General features: G+C 29.0%; 1 protein-coding gene across 1 annotated transcript; it reads left to right on the top strand.

The window, feature by feature from the left end:
• Positions 1-3,058: 3,058 nt before the first annotated feature.
• On the top strand, positions 3,059-6,950 carry LOC114945517 (uncharacterized). The gene is made up of 5 exons (XM_029321779.2): positions 3,059-3,422; positions 4,075-4,194; positions 4,274-4,411; positions 4,630-4,737; positions 6,546-6,950. Exons 1-5 carry the CDS (start codon positions 3,331-3,333, stop codon positions 6,547-6,549), a joined length of 462 nt encoding a protein of 153 aa, XP_029177612.1. The 5' UTR covers positions 3,059-3,330; the 3' UTR covers positions 6,550-6,950.
• Positions 6,951-16,510: the final 9,560 nt, after the last annotated feature.

The following is a 16,510-nucleotide window of genomic DNA, read 5'->3' as shown; positions in this document are numbered from 1 at the left end:
ATATGTTCTTAATTTTTGCCATTATGTATCTTTGCAACCAACCAAGTAGAAAAAAGTCAAAATACTATTATTTTGACGTCATATTGATCAAATTTGGTGTCCAAGTTGACACTTGGGCAATAAGCCTTAAATTAAAATTCTACCAAAGTAAACCTAATAAGTAACAAACTGACGTCATTAAGGGGATGCTGACCATGTCTGTTTTACCGACTTTGAGTTCAAAGGTTTTTCTTTTTATTGGCTGTACAAATTGAAAAATCCTTTTCCACAATTAAAGTATTAATAATAATAAATGGGGAGCGCTGCTTCCGTATAAAAAAACAATAAAAATTTAAAAAATGCAGTTTTTTATCGATCACTTCCATCAGCTCATAACAATAGTTATTTAATACAAAAGTTCTGCAGTTTATTTGCACACAAAATATGGCGCTCCCAATAGAAATGACATGAAAAAATAATACAAAAGTAATAAAAATGAGATTAAAAGCCTGCATCAAAAGATTCGTACTTGAATTAATTATGTACGTATATTTGCGTAAGAAATCAATGTCGAGGCATAAAATGGCAAAAATTAATTGCAGGATAACGCTCCCCGCATTCATTATTATCAGTACTTTCATTGTGGAGATTTTCAATCTGTATATTCAATAAAAAGTGAACCTAACCTAACTTAAAGTCGGTAAAACAGAACTACGGCAGCATTCCCTTAAACGTCAAAATGACGTCACTCGACGTCAAATGACGTCATTTTGACGTTTAATGATGTCAGTTTGCTACCTAGGGAACTGTAGCTAAAATTAACTGAAGCATATGCTTTTGTTAATTTTTTTCCACAAGATTTAATTAATTTGCGAAAAATCTTTTATTTTCAAACACTTATAACCTAATCTAACTTAATCTAATATAATCTAACTTGAAAATTATTGATGCCTGGATATTTTCGCCGAGAAAAAATCGTCTCCAAATGACGTCGGGAATCTATACTGTAAATCGGATTCACTGGATACAGGACACCCTATATATACGAAATTGTGTGACGAATTTATTTCACGGGTGACGCATATTTCGCAACATAAAAAGAGGGGATCAATGTATATCATATCTGGCGGTGGTTACGTGTAACTCAAAACGTTACATGTACGCGCCTCTGAATGATCGCGCAATCGGTTCTTTTTTTCTGTCATTTTTTTTCTCCTCGACGAGGATCGGACGTTGTTAATATAGTCAACTTAATGATCAATGAAGCATGTAACTACGACGAATTGTGAAAGTCACACGCATATCTTTCTTTTTTTTCTTTGAATGATTTGCGTCTATCGAGAACGTCATTTCCGTTGCTGCATGTTAATGCAATAATTGTAAGGGGCTTTTTATCACGTTATTGCGGCATGTAACGTACATCTTCGATTTCAACTGCGACTTATTTTGCGACGGAAAAAAATTAATGATAATCGAGGGCGAGTTGGCTTTTGCTAAATTGATTCTTCTTTCGAAAGAGAAAATCGAGTTGAGATTATCGAGTTGATGCGTACGCATATTATATATATACATATATATATATATATTTCCAGTCTGGAACATGTATATAAAATTCCGAGCTTCAGCCTTGCTTCTCCATGTCGCGTGCGAGATAAAGATTTAACGAATTATAATAAAATCAATGCCGGAAGTGAGAAATAAAAATGAAGAGCGTAACGTTCAGCAGTACTAGAGCGGTTTCGTAATGATGACAGTCCAATGTTGCGTGATTCGTCTAATGGAGTTGATGGTATAACGAAACTGCGCGATTAGAGTATAAAATAAAATTAAAAAAAGATGCGCATTAAATAGAAGAAATTTCGAGAGAATATCGCAATTTAATCAATAAAAGTGGCAATTTATAAAAATATTAAAATTACATTTGCACACAGCGCAGCATTAAAGTGGTTTCGTAATGACATCACGTGATTCATTTAATAGCATTAATATATAATAAAATCCTGCGCGATTAGAGATAAAATTAAAAACAATAAATACACACACACATACGTACATATGCATATATTAATTAGATTTTAGAAAATTTAATGAAAAAGGCGTCAGAGTGTTTATAAAAATATTAACATTTTTATAATTAATTAAATTATACATATAAATACACATAAAATATTATAATAAGATTTGATTAATTATTACTTACGTTATTTTTTAAATTAAAATTTGTCACAAAAATTTTTTCTTGCAACATAAGTTCAATGCAAACGGTGTCATATAAAAGCAACGTAATTACCGGATATAGCACATAAATTACGTACATTATCTCTACCCAATCAAAGTTTTATATCATAATGAGGTCAAAAGTTCATTTTCTGCTTCTGCGAAACTGTCGAAATTACGTTTGGATCATTTCTCAACAAAAATTTATAAATTGTCACGTATTCGTTATATATTGAAATTAAAACTACGAAGTGAACGAACATCTCATGTACTTTGCTTTCTTACTTGACAGAAAAAAATTGAATCTGCGAACGATGTTGAAAATATACCAGATTAAACTAGAAAAATCAGCAATTACTACTATGCAGATTTTCCGCTGGAACAAGGAAAACGTACCATTCGCATCGAATATCGGGCATTTATAGGTTTGCTTTTGATGCCACGTTTCGATCAAGAATATTAGAGATTATACATTTATAAAATTATAAATAAATATTTAAAAAAGAGGAAAAAAAAGGAGAGTGCACGATCGCGAAATTTTTGCGATTGATATATGACGTCGATGACATGAATTTTGCTGTTTATATGCATATTTCCTATTTATAGATATTCTATTTATTGAATTTATAAATCTAGAATTTTCTTCTAGAAAGTGTCATCATATCCGGAATGATTTTCGCTTCAATTTATATGAATTTCCAACAGTTTCGCTTTCAAAACAACCGTTCATAACCTCTATAATAATCGAACTTGTTCGATTTATGTTCCAAGAAAGGATCACGCGAGATGAAATCTCTTCTGGAAATGATTGCGCAAATCTGCGCGTTATTTATATTGCGGAAAAGCTCATTGACAGACATTGACAGACAGAATAAGCGAGTACAAAGTAGCAGAGTTGCAAATGCGTTGACGCTTGCAAGATGGGAGGGGATAAAGGATATCGTCACCCTATATATATGCGGTGACGATCGTTACTCCAACTTAATAGTTTACATACAACGAACGAAGCGAGGGAACCTTTAAAGAGATTAACTCTCTCCGGTACGTCGCCTGATTTTTTCTAAAAACGAATTCCTCGAATTTTCTCCTCCTCGGTGAGAATAAGAAGAATAAATTAAAAAAAAAAAACAAGAGATGGGACACTCATTAATGGCGATCTGCGTCCTCGTGGCACTTATTGTGCTGGCGAGATTTATTCATGGACGTCCTGCGGTCGACGAGAGCGGGTAATTAACAAATTTATTATATTTTTGAAAATCCTTGAGAACAATTTTTTTATATATAACAATATAAAATTATATAAAAATATATGAAATTGTGTACATATAATAGCAAAATTATATATGAAATATGTCCATACATAATTAGATAAAAGTGCTTTCTATATATAATTATATATATAATAAATATTTTTTTATATATATAAATATATATGTTTCATATATAATTTGACATAATTATATATATGAACCCTTATAATTTATATATAAATTTATATAATTATGTATAAAAATGAACATATTTCACATATAATTTTCTGATTATATGTATAATTATGCAATTATTTATATATAAAAATTTTTTTTTCGGGTCGCGATAAAACCGAAAAAAAATTTAATAATAGGTCGGTTTTTGTTTTGACCTCTTCTTCTTCCGTTTGAATTTTCTCCACGTCTCCGCATACGCACTTATTACGTCAGAACATTATTAGCCATATTTTAACCTTATTACATCATATTGACGATAACATCGGCCCATCTGGATATAAATATTATCAATTATATCACGACTCTTCGAAGAAAAAAATCGACATTTTTCCGATTTCTCAAATATCGAATATATCTCGTTATTTTTATAATTATTTTTATTTCACGATAGATTGAACTTGAGCATGTCAGAGTCACGTGCATCAAAGTTGGAAGATGTCTCGAGATTCCACGAGTTAAAAGCAATCTCGGCATCAATCTTCCACGGAAGCTCATCATTTCCGGCTAAATCGTAAGTCGCGAATTAATTAATTCAATTCGATGTTCGTGTTGTGGCGTTAAATTAAAATTCGTGGCTCTTTTTTTTGCAGAAGACAAAAACGAACGTCGGACCAGAGAATAGCCGAGCTGCAGACCCTTATGAGTTTGTATGCGAAGTACACCGGCAAACGATCGTTGAACGCGACGCATGAAAATTGGCAAAACATTCCGTTGGATCCAGAAAAAATGTAAGAAAAATTCAATAAAAAATATTTTAAAAGTGATAAAAAATATTTTTAAAATATTTAAAAATTATAAAAAATATTTAAATAATATATGAAAAACTTTTGTTAGATATATATTATACAATATATTTTTTACTTTAAAAATAACTTGTGTATATTTTTTTATAATTTTTTTTCTCTCTCCAACTCTCTTCTAATTATGATAATTAATAATTTTACAGCGGTCGAAGAAAACGTTTTGTGAACGAAATTCCAGCCGAATCGGTAGCCACCAGCCGTCTGATCGAAAAACCGAAACGCGACGGTGATCCTACATATCCTCTGGTTAGGTAAGTCGTTTCTCTTTCGATTATTAATATAATAATATTATCAGTGTTGTGCTTAAATAATTTTAAAATCAGCTAGATGAAGATGAGATGAAAATATGTAAATCCATCTTAAGATAAGACAAAGACAATTTTGCTTTAATTATATAAAAAATAAATATATAAATTAAATATATAAATAGATAAAAGATAAAATTATATAGCGACTCATCTAAATAATTCTATTTTTAAGATTGCTCATGTAAACACAGTTATAAAAAAATATAAATTATAAAAGAGATATAAAAGTCTTATTCATACTTTAATTTCTGTTTATGTGCTATAGCTCGAAAACCAAATTATCTGAACATTATTCTAGATAATTTAGTAAAGATAATACTTTTTTTTCATCCACGATGCAGATATAAATAATATACATATTTTTATTATTTATATAAAGATAAGATGATGCCAGATTTTCATCTAGATGACCATCTATATAATTTTATTTAATATTAGATAATTGCAAACACTGAGTATTATGCAAGTCGGATAAATCTTCGTCGTACAAAATTAATTCCGACGATGCAAAAAGATCGGCGGAAGAATAATATTTCAAGGGTACGAAAGAGCGCAGACGATAACATCTCTTTCGCGGGAACGCTTTTTACGCGTGCGTAAATCATCGCGTGCTTTCGATAAGTATGTATACGCAATTGCGTAGGTCATAAATTCGAGAAAGCGAGGAGAGTCGTCGAATGTCGAAACATTAAAATCTATGCTCTAAAAGTGACGCAAGGCTATCGCTGTATCAGCGCTAAAGTCTTGCGATAAGTCCTCGGCGGTTCGTTGGAACGTGCCATCTTGCCTTTTTATCGCGTCGTTGCGTCGCGACATTTCGCAATTATTTCGATTTACATCAAAAGAAGTAATCGACCCCGACGATTACGTTCGAAGATGTTAATGAACGGGGGAAAAAAATTTATACACATATGTATATATACACGCGAGCGTTTCGCATCGAGTCTGCTTATTTCCGACGATTTCCACTGCGCACGCGCGATTCATTGATAAGGATATAATCTCTGATATATGTCTTCAAATGAAAAATTATCCTCGTGTTGTGTGATATATAAATAATTTCGTTTTTTATTATGTATATATTTAATATATACAGCGTGTGTCTAAATAAGTGCGAAGAATTTTCGGAGATGATTCTTTATCGAAAATTAAGGAAGGTTTCTTATATAAACTATCTATATATAAACTATCTATATATAAACTATCTATATATAAACATTGGATTTTTATATCCCTTCCTAAGGAATTATACTTTTCTAAAGAGAGAGAATTTTTTTTTCAAATTGTAGACAAATTTAAAAAAATGAAATTTGGTGGATATATTTTTCACTAATAAGAAATATTAAAAAAAGAGTACCTATATATGTTTATATACCTCCCTTAATAGAATCATCTAAAATTTTTTGCACTTATTTAAATACACCTTGTATATACAAAATATCATTCTTCAAATTTTATGTATATATATCTTTTTAAAATTTTATACATATATCTTCTTTAATTTTATATATATATTTTAAAAATTTTATATATAATTAAAAAGTTATATATAAAATTTTAATGTATATATATATACATTAACTTATATTTTAATCGAATAATATTTTTAATACATATCGCGCGCAAAACTTAAAAAGGAGTCAAATTCTGAAAAAACCTAGTTTTTAGCTTCGGAGAAAAAATTGATTATATTGCTAATTCATATATTTTTGTCGAAAAAAAATGTAATTCTTTTTATTTTTTGTTTTTAGTTGAGTAAACCGCTCTGATGTCCGAAGAAAGCGTGCATTTTTTCACAAGGGATGAGCCTGGCATATTCGAAGAACAATCTTTGAACATTGCATCGTTTCGACACCGCTTAGGAATCAATCGCGGAATTATGGAAATAGAAACGAAGATTTAAAATCATATTAAAGCGTTAATTATGATCGTGAGAAGAATACTCGGACAGTTCCATATATGTATTAGATTCGTTCTCACAAATCATCGAGATTAATGAGTACATTTTTTGAATGTATATTCGCATATCTTTAAAATATGTAAAGAAATATATACATTTTTTTTTTAATCTGGCTTTAAAATTTTAGGGGATATATAGCGACTATTTACATTTTAATTATGACTAAATTACTAATAAATACTTAATAAAGATCGAATACTATAATAAAATTGTATCCACAAAAAATTCTTAATCAAATTAAATTAGATTAGAATTTTTAATAATCATGCAGAGTTACATGTAATTTTTTAACAAATTATATTAAAACGTTTGATAAAAGTTTTTATTATATTAGTTAAGTCTCTTTACTTAACAAATCATTGATTATTTTAACTAATAATCGAAAATTGCAAATGTATTCACCTCTTTAGAATGTAAAGGAATATATATATATTTTTTTGAAAATCTTTGAAATGTAAGAGAATATATAGATTATTTATCTTTTTATATAGATTAGACATTTTTAATAAACAAAATTATTGTATGTAGTTTTGACAAATGATATTATAATAAATTATTTGATAAAAAAAATTTGTATTTATTATATATATATATATTAATCTTTACCTTAAACAATAAATTTAACTAATAATCGAAAATTAACCATAATTATGAATTTTTAGAAAAGTCGCAAAATATTTATTATTAATGGCACTAAGTCACCACACAAGTCAATTATATTTGTATCATTTTTATTGCCCCTTTCCCACACAGCACATGATATTATTAGAATATTCTATATGTATACTGTGAATATACGTACAGTATACAGGGTGTCCAATAATTGTCGCCTCAACCATCGTGTGCAGGTAAAGTGAGTTAAACCGAATAGGAAAGTCCTCTACCGTTTTGCGATTTTCGCAATAATTATTGAATTATTAAATAAAAAAAATCGGCCAATCCACGCGAATAGAAGCGCGCGACGAGAAGAGACGTCCTACTGTAACACGATACACGGCGCGCCGCAAAGCGGAAGGAGGAGCGAACGATGACTGTCTACGAATCGTGTTTGAAAAATCTTCGTGTATCGTGTTACAGTAGAACGTCCCTTCTCGTCGCGCGCTTCTATTCGCGTGGATTGACCGATCTTTCTTATTTAATAATTCAATAATTATTACGTAAATCGCAAAACGGTAGAGGACTTCCCTATTTGGTTTAACTTACTTTACCTGCACACGACGATTGAGGCGACAATTACCGGACACCCTGTATAATATACTGAGAACATCTCTTTAATGTCTCATGTGGTACATTATTTTTCGTATATTGTTAGAATATACTTATAATATCTTTAGCAGTATATTATTTAGTTATATCATTTTTCGTATATTGTCGAATAATCTCAGAACATACGTTAACATTTCTAACGGTATTATGATTTTCTGTATATTTCCGTATATTCTTAGAACATACTTTTGAGTTACGTACAGAATGTATAGCAAAATAGCAACGCCATCTTAGATACATGTAACTTCCGATCTTACCGTCTTTTGTCAATACTGGTCGATAGTGGCTTGGCCATCGGCCATTTTCGTTTTCTGAGTTGTGTGCTAATGTGCGACAAGATCAAACCTACGCAACGATTTTAATTTAAAGTAAGTAAGTCGATCCTTTTTCTTTGTAAAATTTATATCATTTAATTTTGTTAATGCTTTACAACTCTGTTAGTCTCCCTTATTTCTGAATTGTGTAGTGGCTTGATACATTTTAGATGAATGAGATTATTCGATCATTATATGCCCAGCAAACACAGTATATAAATGTTATATACTTAAGCATGTTACATGTAACGTATATGTTAGTTGTAATTTCCCACTCATAGATGTAACATTTTTAATATTACATATATTACATTGTAGTAGTTATATTGTCATTATATCCCAAGATAGCACTGACTTATCAATATATCAATGTGCTATTTGGTATATAATTACAATATAACTACAATGTAATATATGTTATATTAAAATGTTACATCTATGAGTAGGAAATTACAACTAACATGGATGTTACATGTAACGTACACGTTATATTACCTGTTATATTCCGTTTTATTATAGCAATGTAACAATTATATATCGGTATTTGCTGGGTGCTTACATGATTACATGCTTCATACATGTACTAGCACTGCAATGTATCTAATAAATATGTACCCCAAGACGCTATGCAATTCAATTAGAAGAATACATAATACATTTATAAAGTATTAGCGAAGATACTTCTACATATATATGTGATACATGTAAAGTTTGCTATCTTTTTATATTATGTATTTTTATATAATTTTATAGTATGTATTACATCAATCTAATCTTTATAAACATATTGTATTCGCTCTTTCTTGATTGCATTGTGTAATGACTTATTAGCACAGCTTTTAATATACTACAGTATCAGAGCATATATGGAGAACTTATATTTGTGTTACGCAATACAAATATAAATGCTCTATATTTGTGTTGACACTGTAATGTATCGAAAGCTGTGTTAATAAGTCACTACACAATGCAATCAAGAGAGAACAGACACAGAGTATACAGTTTTGTCACTAATCATTTATCGAAGACATGTATACATATTTATTTTTTGTAATTTTTTAATTTAAATTAAATTACAATTAAAGAATTTGTTTTATTTCTTAATAACTAAAAACTAATAATTTAACAAATTTTTCAGCTACAGTAAGAAGATTGCATACAAATGCAACGGACCAGGAAATTTCGGCGCCAATAAAAATATGGCTAGCTCATGCAAGAACGAATGCAAAAGCGATCAGCTCAGATGAGTAGACAGGATCAAACTGAAAGTGAACAGACTTAATTTATTTCTATCATATAACGATGTATATGTATACACGCACTAGCGGATCCTGACATCGATAATGAGGGAGTTTTGACGAAAATGCTTGGTTATATATCATACTTTCACAGTTAAATCTTTTTTTTTTCACTCTTAGCATCTTCTTAAACTCAGTTACAATAGAAATGGGTGCCATGTTTTTTTAACGCAAGTACATCAAATATTTTTATTTAGATTAATTTAGCGTCTAGCATTTAATGCTTTATATATGACTGTTAAAGATTTAAAACCGATGCACATGCAATGTAAAGCATCATGCTTCTTTGGGAACTTGAATGCGTCGCATAAACGAAATATAGTTGCACGTAGTAGAATTCTGGAAAATTAACGTGTAATTGCGGCTACGCTTAACAATGCAAATTTTGTGTTGTTTTGTATTATTACTAATATGAAGAAGTTCAAAGTTTATTTTTTGCGTTTTAGTACATAACACACATATTTTGCAAACAATTTTTAGATACAGCGTCTGTGGGAAGACAATACAAAATGTTTTGTGTTAGTAAAACAGTGCAATTTTATTACATCTAAAATATATAAAGAAAAATAAATAAAATATTTGCACTTATATATACATTTTTGTTTTATATTTTCTATTAAAATATTTTGTAGTACATGCGTTTTTTAATTTTTTCTATTTATTGATTTCTTAATTATTTTTTATCAGCAGTGCCAAAGAAACGAAAAATTCACAACGTAGTAGAAGATTATTTAGAAAAATCTTTAGAAATAAAAGCAGAAAAAGAGATAAATGCTAAAAAAAGACATGAAGGAAAAAATGACTCGTCTAACAAGTATTGAAAATTTAATAACAGAAATACTTAAAAAGTAATAACTCTTATATAATTAATATTTTATTGGTTCTTATAAAAATATATAAGACTGTTATGTATTCTCAAAATATATAAGACTGTTATGTGCATATAAGACTGTTATGTCACTTTCAGGTAAAATTATGATAAGAGTTTAATTTTATTTTAAATAATGTAAGAAAAACTGTAATAGTTTCTTTAATAAAGTTTATTATACATACAAATAAAATTATATATGTAAATTAATTGTGTATGTGGCTAGATCCCGTAAAGTATTTATGCGTGCATTTATCTATAGTACATGTATTGTAAAAGCTCTAGTACTATTTAAAAGTAATAGGAATAGGATCACGGAAAGAACGTAGGAAAGTACTCTCTTGCTTTCCTATGTTATTCCTTGTTCCTGTTATTTTTTATTGTGCAAAAGCTTTTTACTCAGCTTCCTTATGATTGTATGCGTGTGTGTGTAAATATATACATAATCTTATCTATTTTTTAATTGTATATTATATGGTATGAGGATCTAAAAATATAAAGATAATATAAGAAAGAAAATGTTTTATAATTTCATACATCTTTATTCAAAATAATTTTCATTTTGCAAATGATATACAATAGTGTTACGTTTCTCAATACCTTCTTCTCGTATTGAGGTATATTTTTGATTTCATATTGTATAGGTTCATTTGGCTCTACAATAATTGGAATATCATCAATGTTATTATTTCGTATTAAGCAAATATTATGTAAAACACAACAGGCACAAATATATTTAGGTATCAAATCAGTTCTTCTGATAGGTAATATATCCAAAAGAAATCTTCCTTTTAACAAGCCTATTGTTCTTTCTACCATCATTCTCGCTTCAGACAAACAAGTATTATATTTTACTTGTGCATCTGTTAAATGTCCGTTATCTTTAAACGGAACTATTATATATTTTTGGATGCTATATGTGGCATCACCTAATAAATGGCTATCTGGGAAGTTTTCTACAGTACACATGTCTTCAAAGCCAGATAATCTAAAAACTCTCATGTCATGCATTGACCCTACTTGTCCTGCATAAACATGAGTGATTTTTAATTCATTATCACATATTATCTAACAAAAGAGGAGATAATATTATTATTACATATGTCTGTAGAATTTTTATTTATAAAAAATATAATTTAACATTTTTACAAAAATGCCTGTGTCTGTATAGAGTGATAGCCTTTTCTATTTATGTAAACTTCTAGATGTAATTTCGGTGCTGCAATTTTTATATGAGTACCGTCTATCGCTTCTATCACTTTTGGAAATTTGTATTTGTTTTTAACATGTGTCCAAATATTTTCTGCTCTTGCTCTGTCTGGCCATGTAATGAATGTATGAAGATGTGAATATAATGCATTCACAACTTTGTGAACACATCTCCAAGCCGTTGTTTTTCCGACATCGAATCGATCAGCAACACATCTATAGAGTTAATAAATAAATGCTAAATATTAATATAAATTATAAATGTTATAAATTAAATACTAATGTCATTCAATAAAACTTACCTATACGAATTGAGAGTTGCTATCATCCATATTGCCAAGAATAATGTCTTCTCTGGTGAAATAGTATGCCTCCCACATCCTTCAGACTGTTTCAATAATTGTGGAGTTAACAGCTCCAATAAAAAAGTAAATGTTGGTCGACTAAGGCTATGGAAAAACATTAAAATATAACATTTTCTATTTAAATGAAACGTTATATAGTTTATTATTAATTATTACTTGTTATTATTAATTAATAAAAAACATAGTAAAAATATTTTATCTATTGTTTATTGCATAAATTAATAATAAGCAATTAATAATAATTTATTTTTATTAAATAAATAATTTACCGAAAATTGCTTTTAAAAGCATTGCCAGTATAATGCCACACTACATTTTTAACATAATTTTGGCACCGTACTTTTAGGTACACGTTTCACATTATTTTTCACTAATAAATTTAATACTTCTGCCGAATCTGAATCATCGTTTGATGATTCATCAGATTCATCTATTAAATTTATATATGTTGCAATCAAAAATATTTTTTGTTGATAGCATGCTTTTATGACGTCACGCTCACGGCACTGGCAGTGAATTTTGGAACATACCCTTTGTTCTATATTCAACTACATACCTGTATAGTATAATAAAAAGAATAGAATGATGTTCACAGCATTCAAAGCGTGCTACTCGACCACAGGCTATATTAGCAAAAATTCAAATTTGAATTTTTACTTATAAATAATGCGAAAAAATAGAAATAGAGTCTTTACGGTAACATCGATATAATTCATAGTATATAATTTCAAGAATATAAGTATATTCATAGAATGTCTTGAGTATGTTATCAGTATCTTATATATATAAACTAATAACATACTCAAGATATTTTACAAATATATTGAGTATATACGAAAAAATATTGTCAGTATGTACTGAAAAGCAGAAAACTCGGACATAGACGTATTCTTAGTACGTACTCAGGATATCGCAGTACGTATATCGAACGTTCTCAGAATATACGTAATATACTTCTCTGAAATTCTCAGAACATTCTCAGAATATACTTGTGCTGTGTGAGTTACTTTGTGTCGATAATTAAAATTGATTTTTCTAACTCGACAATAAATTAAAAAAAAATAAAGACAGGGAGCAGAGAGAGATAAAAATACCCATACAGCACCGAAAGATTGCAAAAACATTACAACAATCTTTCACCGCAATATTGCAATATTGCAAATTCACTGCAAAATGTTGCTACATCATTGCTGTTGAATTGCAGCAATGTTAAAATGTCCGCTTTTTGGAAGATTGCAACAAAATATTACAACAATATTGCAATATGTTATGAGTTTGCAATAATGCTTGTTATTGCAACCATAAACTAATGTTGCATATACAGGTATATAAATGTAAATAAATCATTAATGAAAATACGTTGTAGTTCATTTATATATATTACAATATATAAATTATAGAATTTGGATTACATGCAATATTTCCGAAATAATAATGTCATGTTGCTACAAGTGTGCTGGAATTTTGTGCACTTATATCTCTGCAATGTCTTTATAATGTTGCATTGCAACTTGCAACATTGCAACGTTGCTGCAATATAATTGCAATAATCTGTGCTGTATGGGTATAAAGAGAAAAATAACTAAAATATGTATCTATAAAAATGTATACTTATATATGCAGAGCATAATTAAAATGATAAAAAAACTTACATTCGTGTTTCTATTAATAATTATATTATCGGACACACACACAGACACACAGAAATAAATTAATTTTACATATACGTTAACTTACCTTCGAGACATAAAAACCGCGCTGTATTTTATTTTATATCCTACCGACACAGAATAAATATCGACGACAAAAATACCTCTATTCCTTACTCTATCCCAAACAACACGTTTATAATTAACACATTTCTCAACTCATCCGCGACACAAATTCAACAGACTATAAAAAAAGGGAAAAACCACGCACTCGAGTATAGATATGTAAATCGCGGTATGTATATATATATATATATATATATATATATATATATATATCGCGATATATATCAATCTCGATGACTTGAAGTTTGCGCAAAATAATGGCCACCATCTTGGATCCTTTGTCGCGACCGCGATTTACATATCTATACTCGAGTGCGTGGTTTTTTCCTTTTTTTAGTCTGTTGAATTTGTTTCACGGATATATATATATCCCAGCAAACACAGTATATAAATGTTATATACTCAAGCATGTTACATGTAACGTATATGTTAGTTGTAATTTCCCACTCATAGATGTAACATTTTTAATATTACATATATTACATTGTAGTTATATTGTCATTATATCCTAAAATAGCACTGACTTATCAATACATCAATGTGCTATTTGGTATATAATTACAATATAACTACAATGTACAATAATATATGTTATATTAAAATGTTACATATCTATGATTCGAGTGGGAAATTACAACTAACATGGATGTTACATGTAACGTACACGTTATATTACCTGTTATATTCCGTTTTATTATAGCAATGTAACAATTAATTATATATCGGTGTTTGCTGGGATATATCGATATATACCCCTACACCACGAAATATTAACGGAATATTGCAAAAATATTGTTTTGCAAGATTGAAATATTGCATGCAATATTCCTGAAAGCTTGCCAATATATAGATATGTCCGCCCTCAAACTATATTGTGCAACATTTCTGCAATGATACTGATTTATTTCTACAAAGATGAATATAATATTTATAAACTATTGCAGAATATTTATTTTTTTCATTTATTCAGACATTTATTTGTCTGATTTCTGAGCAATCAATTTAATATTTGAGTTCCCTGTATTAGGATCGTATCAGAAAAAATTAATTTGATTAAAAGTATTGATTGTAATTGCTACTTTTTGCATGCTTTATACAGGGTGTCCGGTAACTAACAGACCAATGATTAAGGGCGGATTCTCTGGCCAATTTGGAGACGATTTTTCCTTAGCAAAAATGTTGAGAAGTCAATGATTTTCGAGTTATAAGTGATTGAAAAAAATGGGTTTTTTGAAAACTAAACGTTTTGGAGTTAAAAGTCTAACATAATTACATTCTTCAATTAATTTCAGGTAGAGTTTACTATAATAAAATTTTAATTTAAGGCTGTTATAAAGATACATAATGACAAATATTGGAAAGTTGTAAAAAATGATGACCTTTTTCGACGTTTTCGCTGAGGAAAAATCGTTCTCAAATTGACCAAAGAATCCATTTGTAATCGTTGGTCCGTTAGTTACCGGACACCCTGTATAATTCTCGGGACTAAAACTTAGTGCAAGTTAGATCCCAGCAAACACCGATATATAATTAATTGTTACATTGCTATAATAAAACGGAATATAACAGGTAATATAACGTGTACGTTACATGTAACATCCATGTTAGTTGTAATTTCCCATATTTTTATTATAGTAAACTCTACCTGAAATTAATTGAAGAATGTAATTATGTTAGACTTTTAACTCCAAAACGTTTAGTTTTCAAAAAACCCATTTTTTTCAATCACTTATAACTCGAAAATCATTGACTTCTCAACATTTTTGCTAAGGAAAAATCGTTCCCAAATTGATCAAAGAATCCATTTGTAATCGTTGGTTCGTTAGTTACCGGACACCCTGTATAATTCTCGGGACTAAAACTTAATGCAAGTTAGATCCCAGCAAACACCGATATATAATTAATTGTTACATTGCTATAATAAAACGGAATATAACAGGTAATATAACGTGTACGTTACATGTAACATCCATGTTAGTTGTAATTTCCCATATTTTTATTAGATAGTTACATTTGCAAACAACATATATTATTGTTACATTGTATAATTGAATATACAAAAAATATAAAGTGTATTTTAACGATATCAAGTTACATGTAACATCCATGTAAGTTGTATTTCCCGACTCGAATCATAGATATGTAACAATTTTAATATAACATATATTATTGTACATTGTAGTTATATTGTAATTATATACCAAATAGCACATTGATGTATTGATAAGTCAGTGCTATTTTAGGATATAATGACAATATAACTACAATGTAATATATGTAATATTAAAAATGTTACATCTATGAGTGGGGAAATTACAACTAACATATACGTTACATGTAACATGCTTGAATATATAACATTTATATACTGTGTTTGCTGGAATAGTTCAGCTTGCGGCGCATAGTGGTAAATGAAAGAACTATATGATTGCATTATAATATATCAATAATATTTCGCAATGTCTCCAATAATAAAATAATAACTTATTATATTTGCACAATATTAAATTGCTGCAATATTTGTAATATGACGCAATATTGAAATATTTATACAATATTTAGTAATATCAGAAGAGAAATAAGTCTCTGGTAATATTTCGTGCTGCAGGGGTATCGATATATACATATATATCGATACATCGACTCCTCGCGCCATCGATC

The sequence above is a fragment of the Nylanderia fulva genome, unplaced genomic scaffold (genome assembly GCF_048542155.1).
Source record: "Nylanderia fulva isolate GAGA-0341 unplaced genomic scaffold, ASM4854215v1 Scaffold4, whole genome shotgun sequence".
Taxonomy (NCBI): domain Eukaryota; kingdom Metazoa; phylum Arthropoda; class Insecta; order Hymenoptera; family Formicidae; genus Nylanderia; species Nylanderia fulva.
The sequence above is the reverse complement of the archived record's forward strand: the minus strand, read 5'-3'. Positions and strand labels throughout refer to the sequence as shown.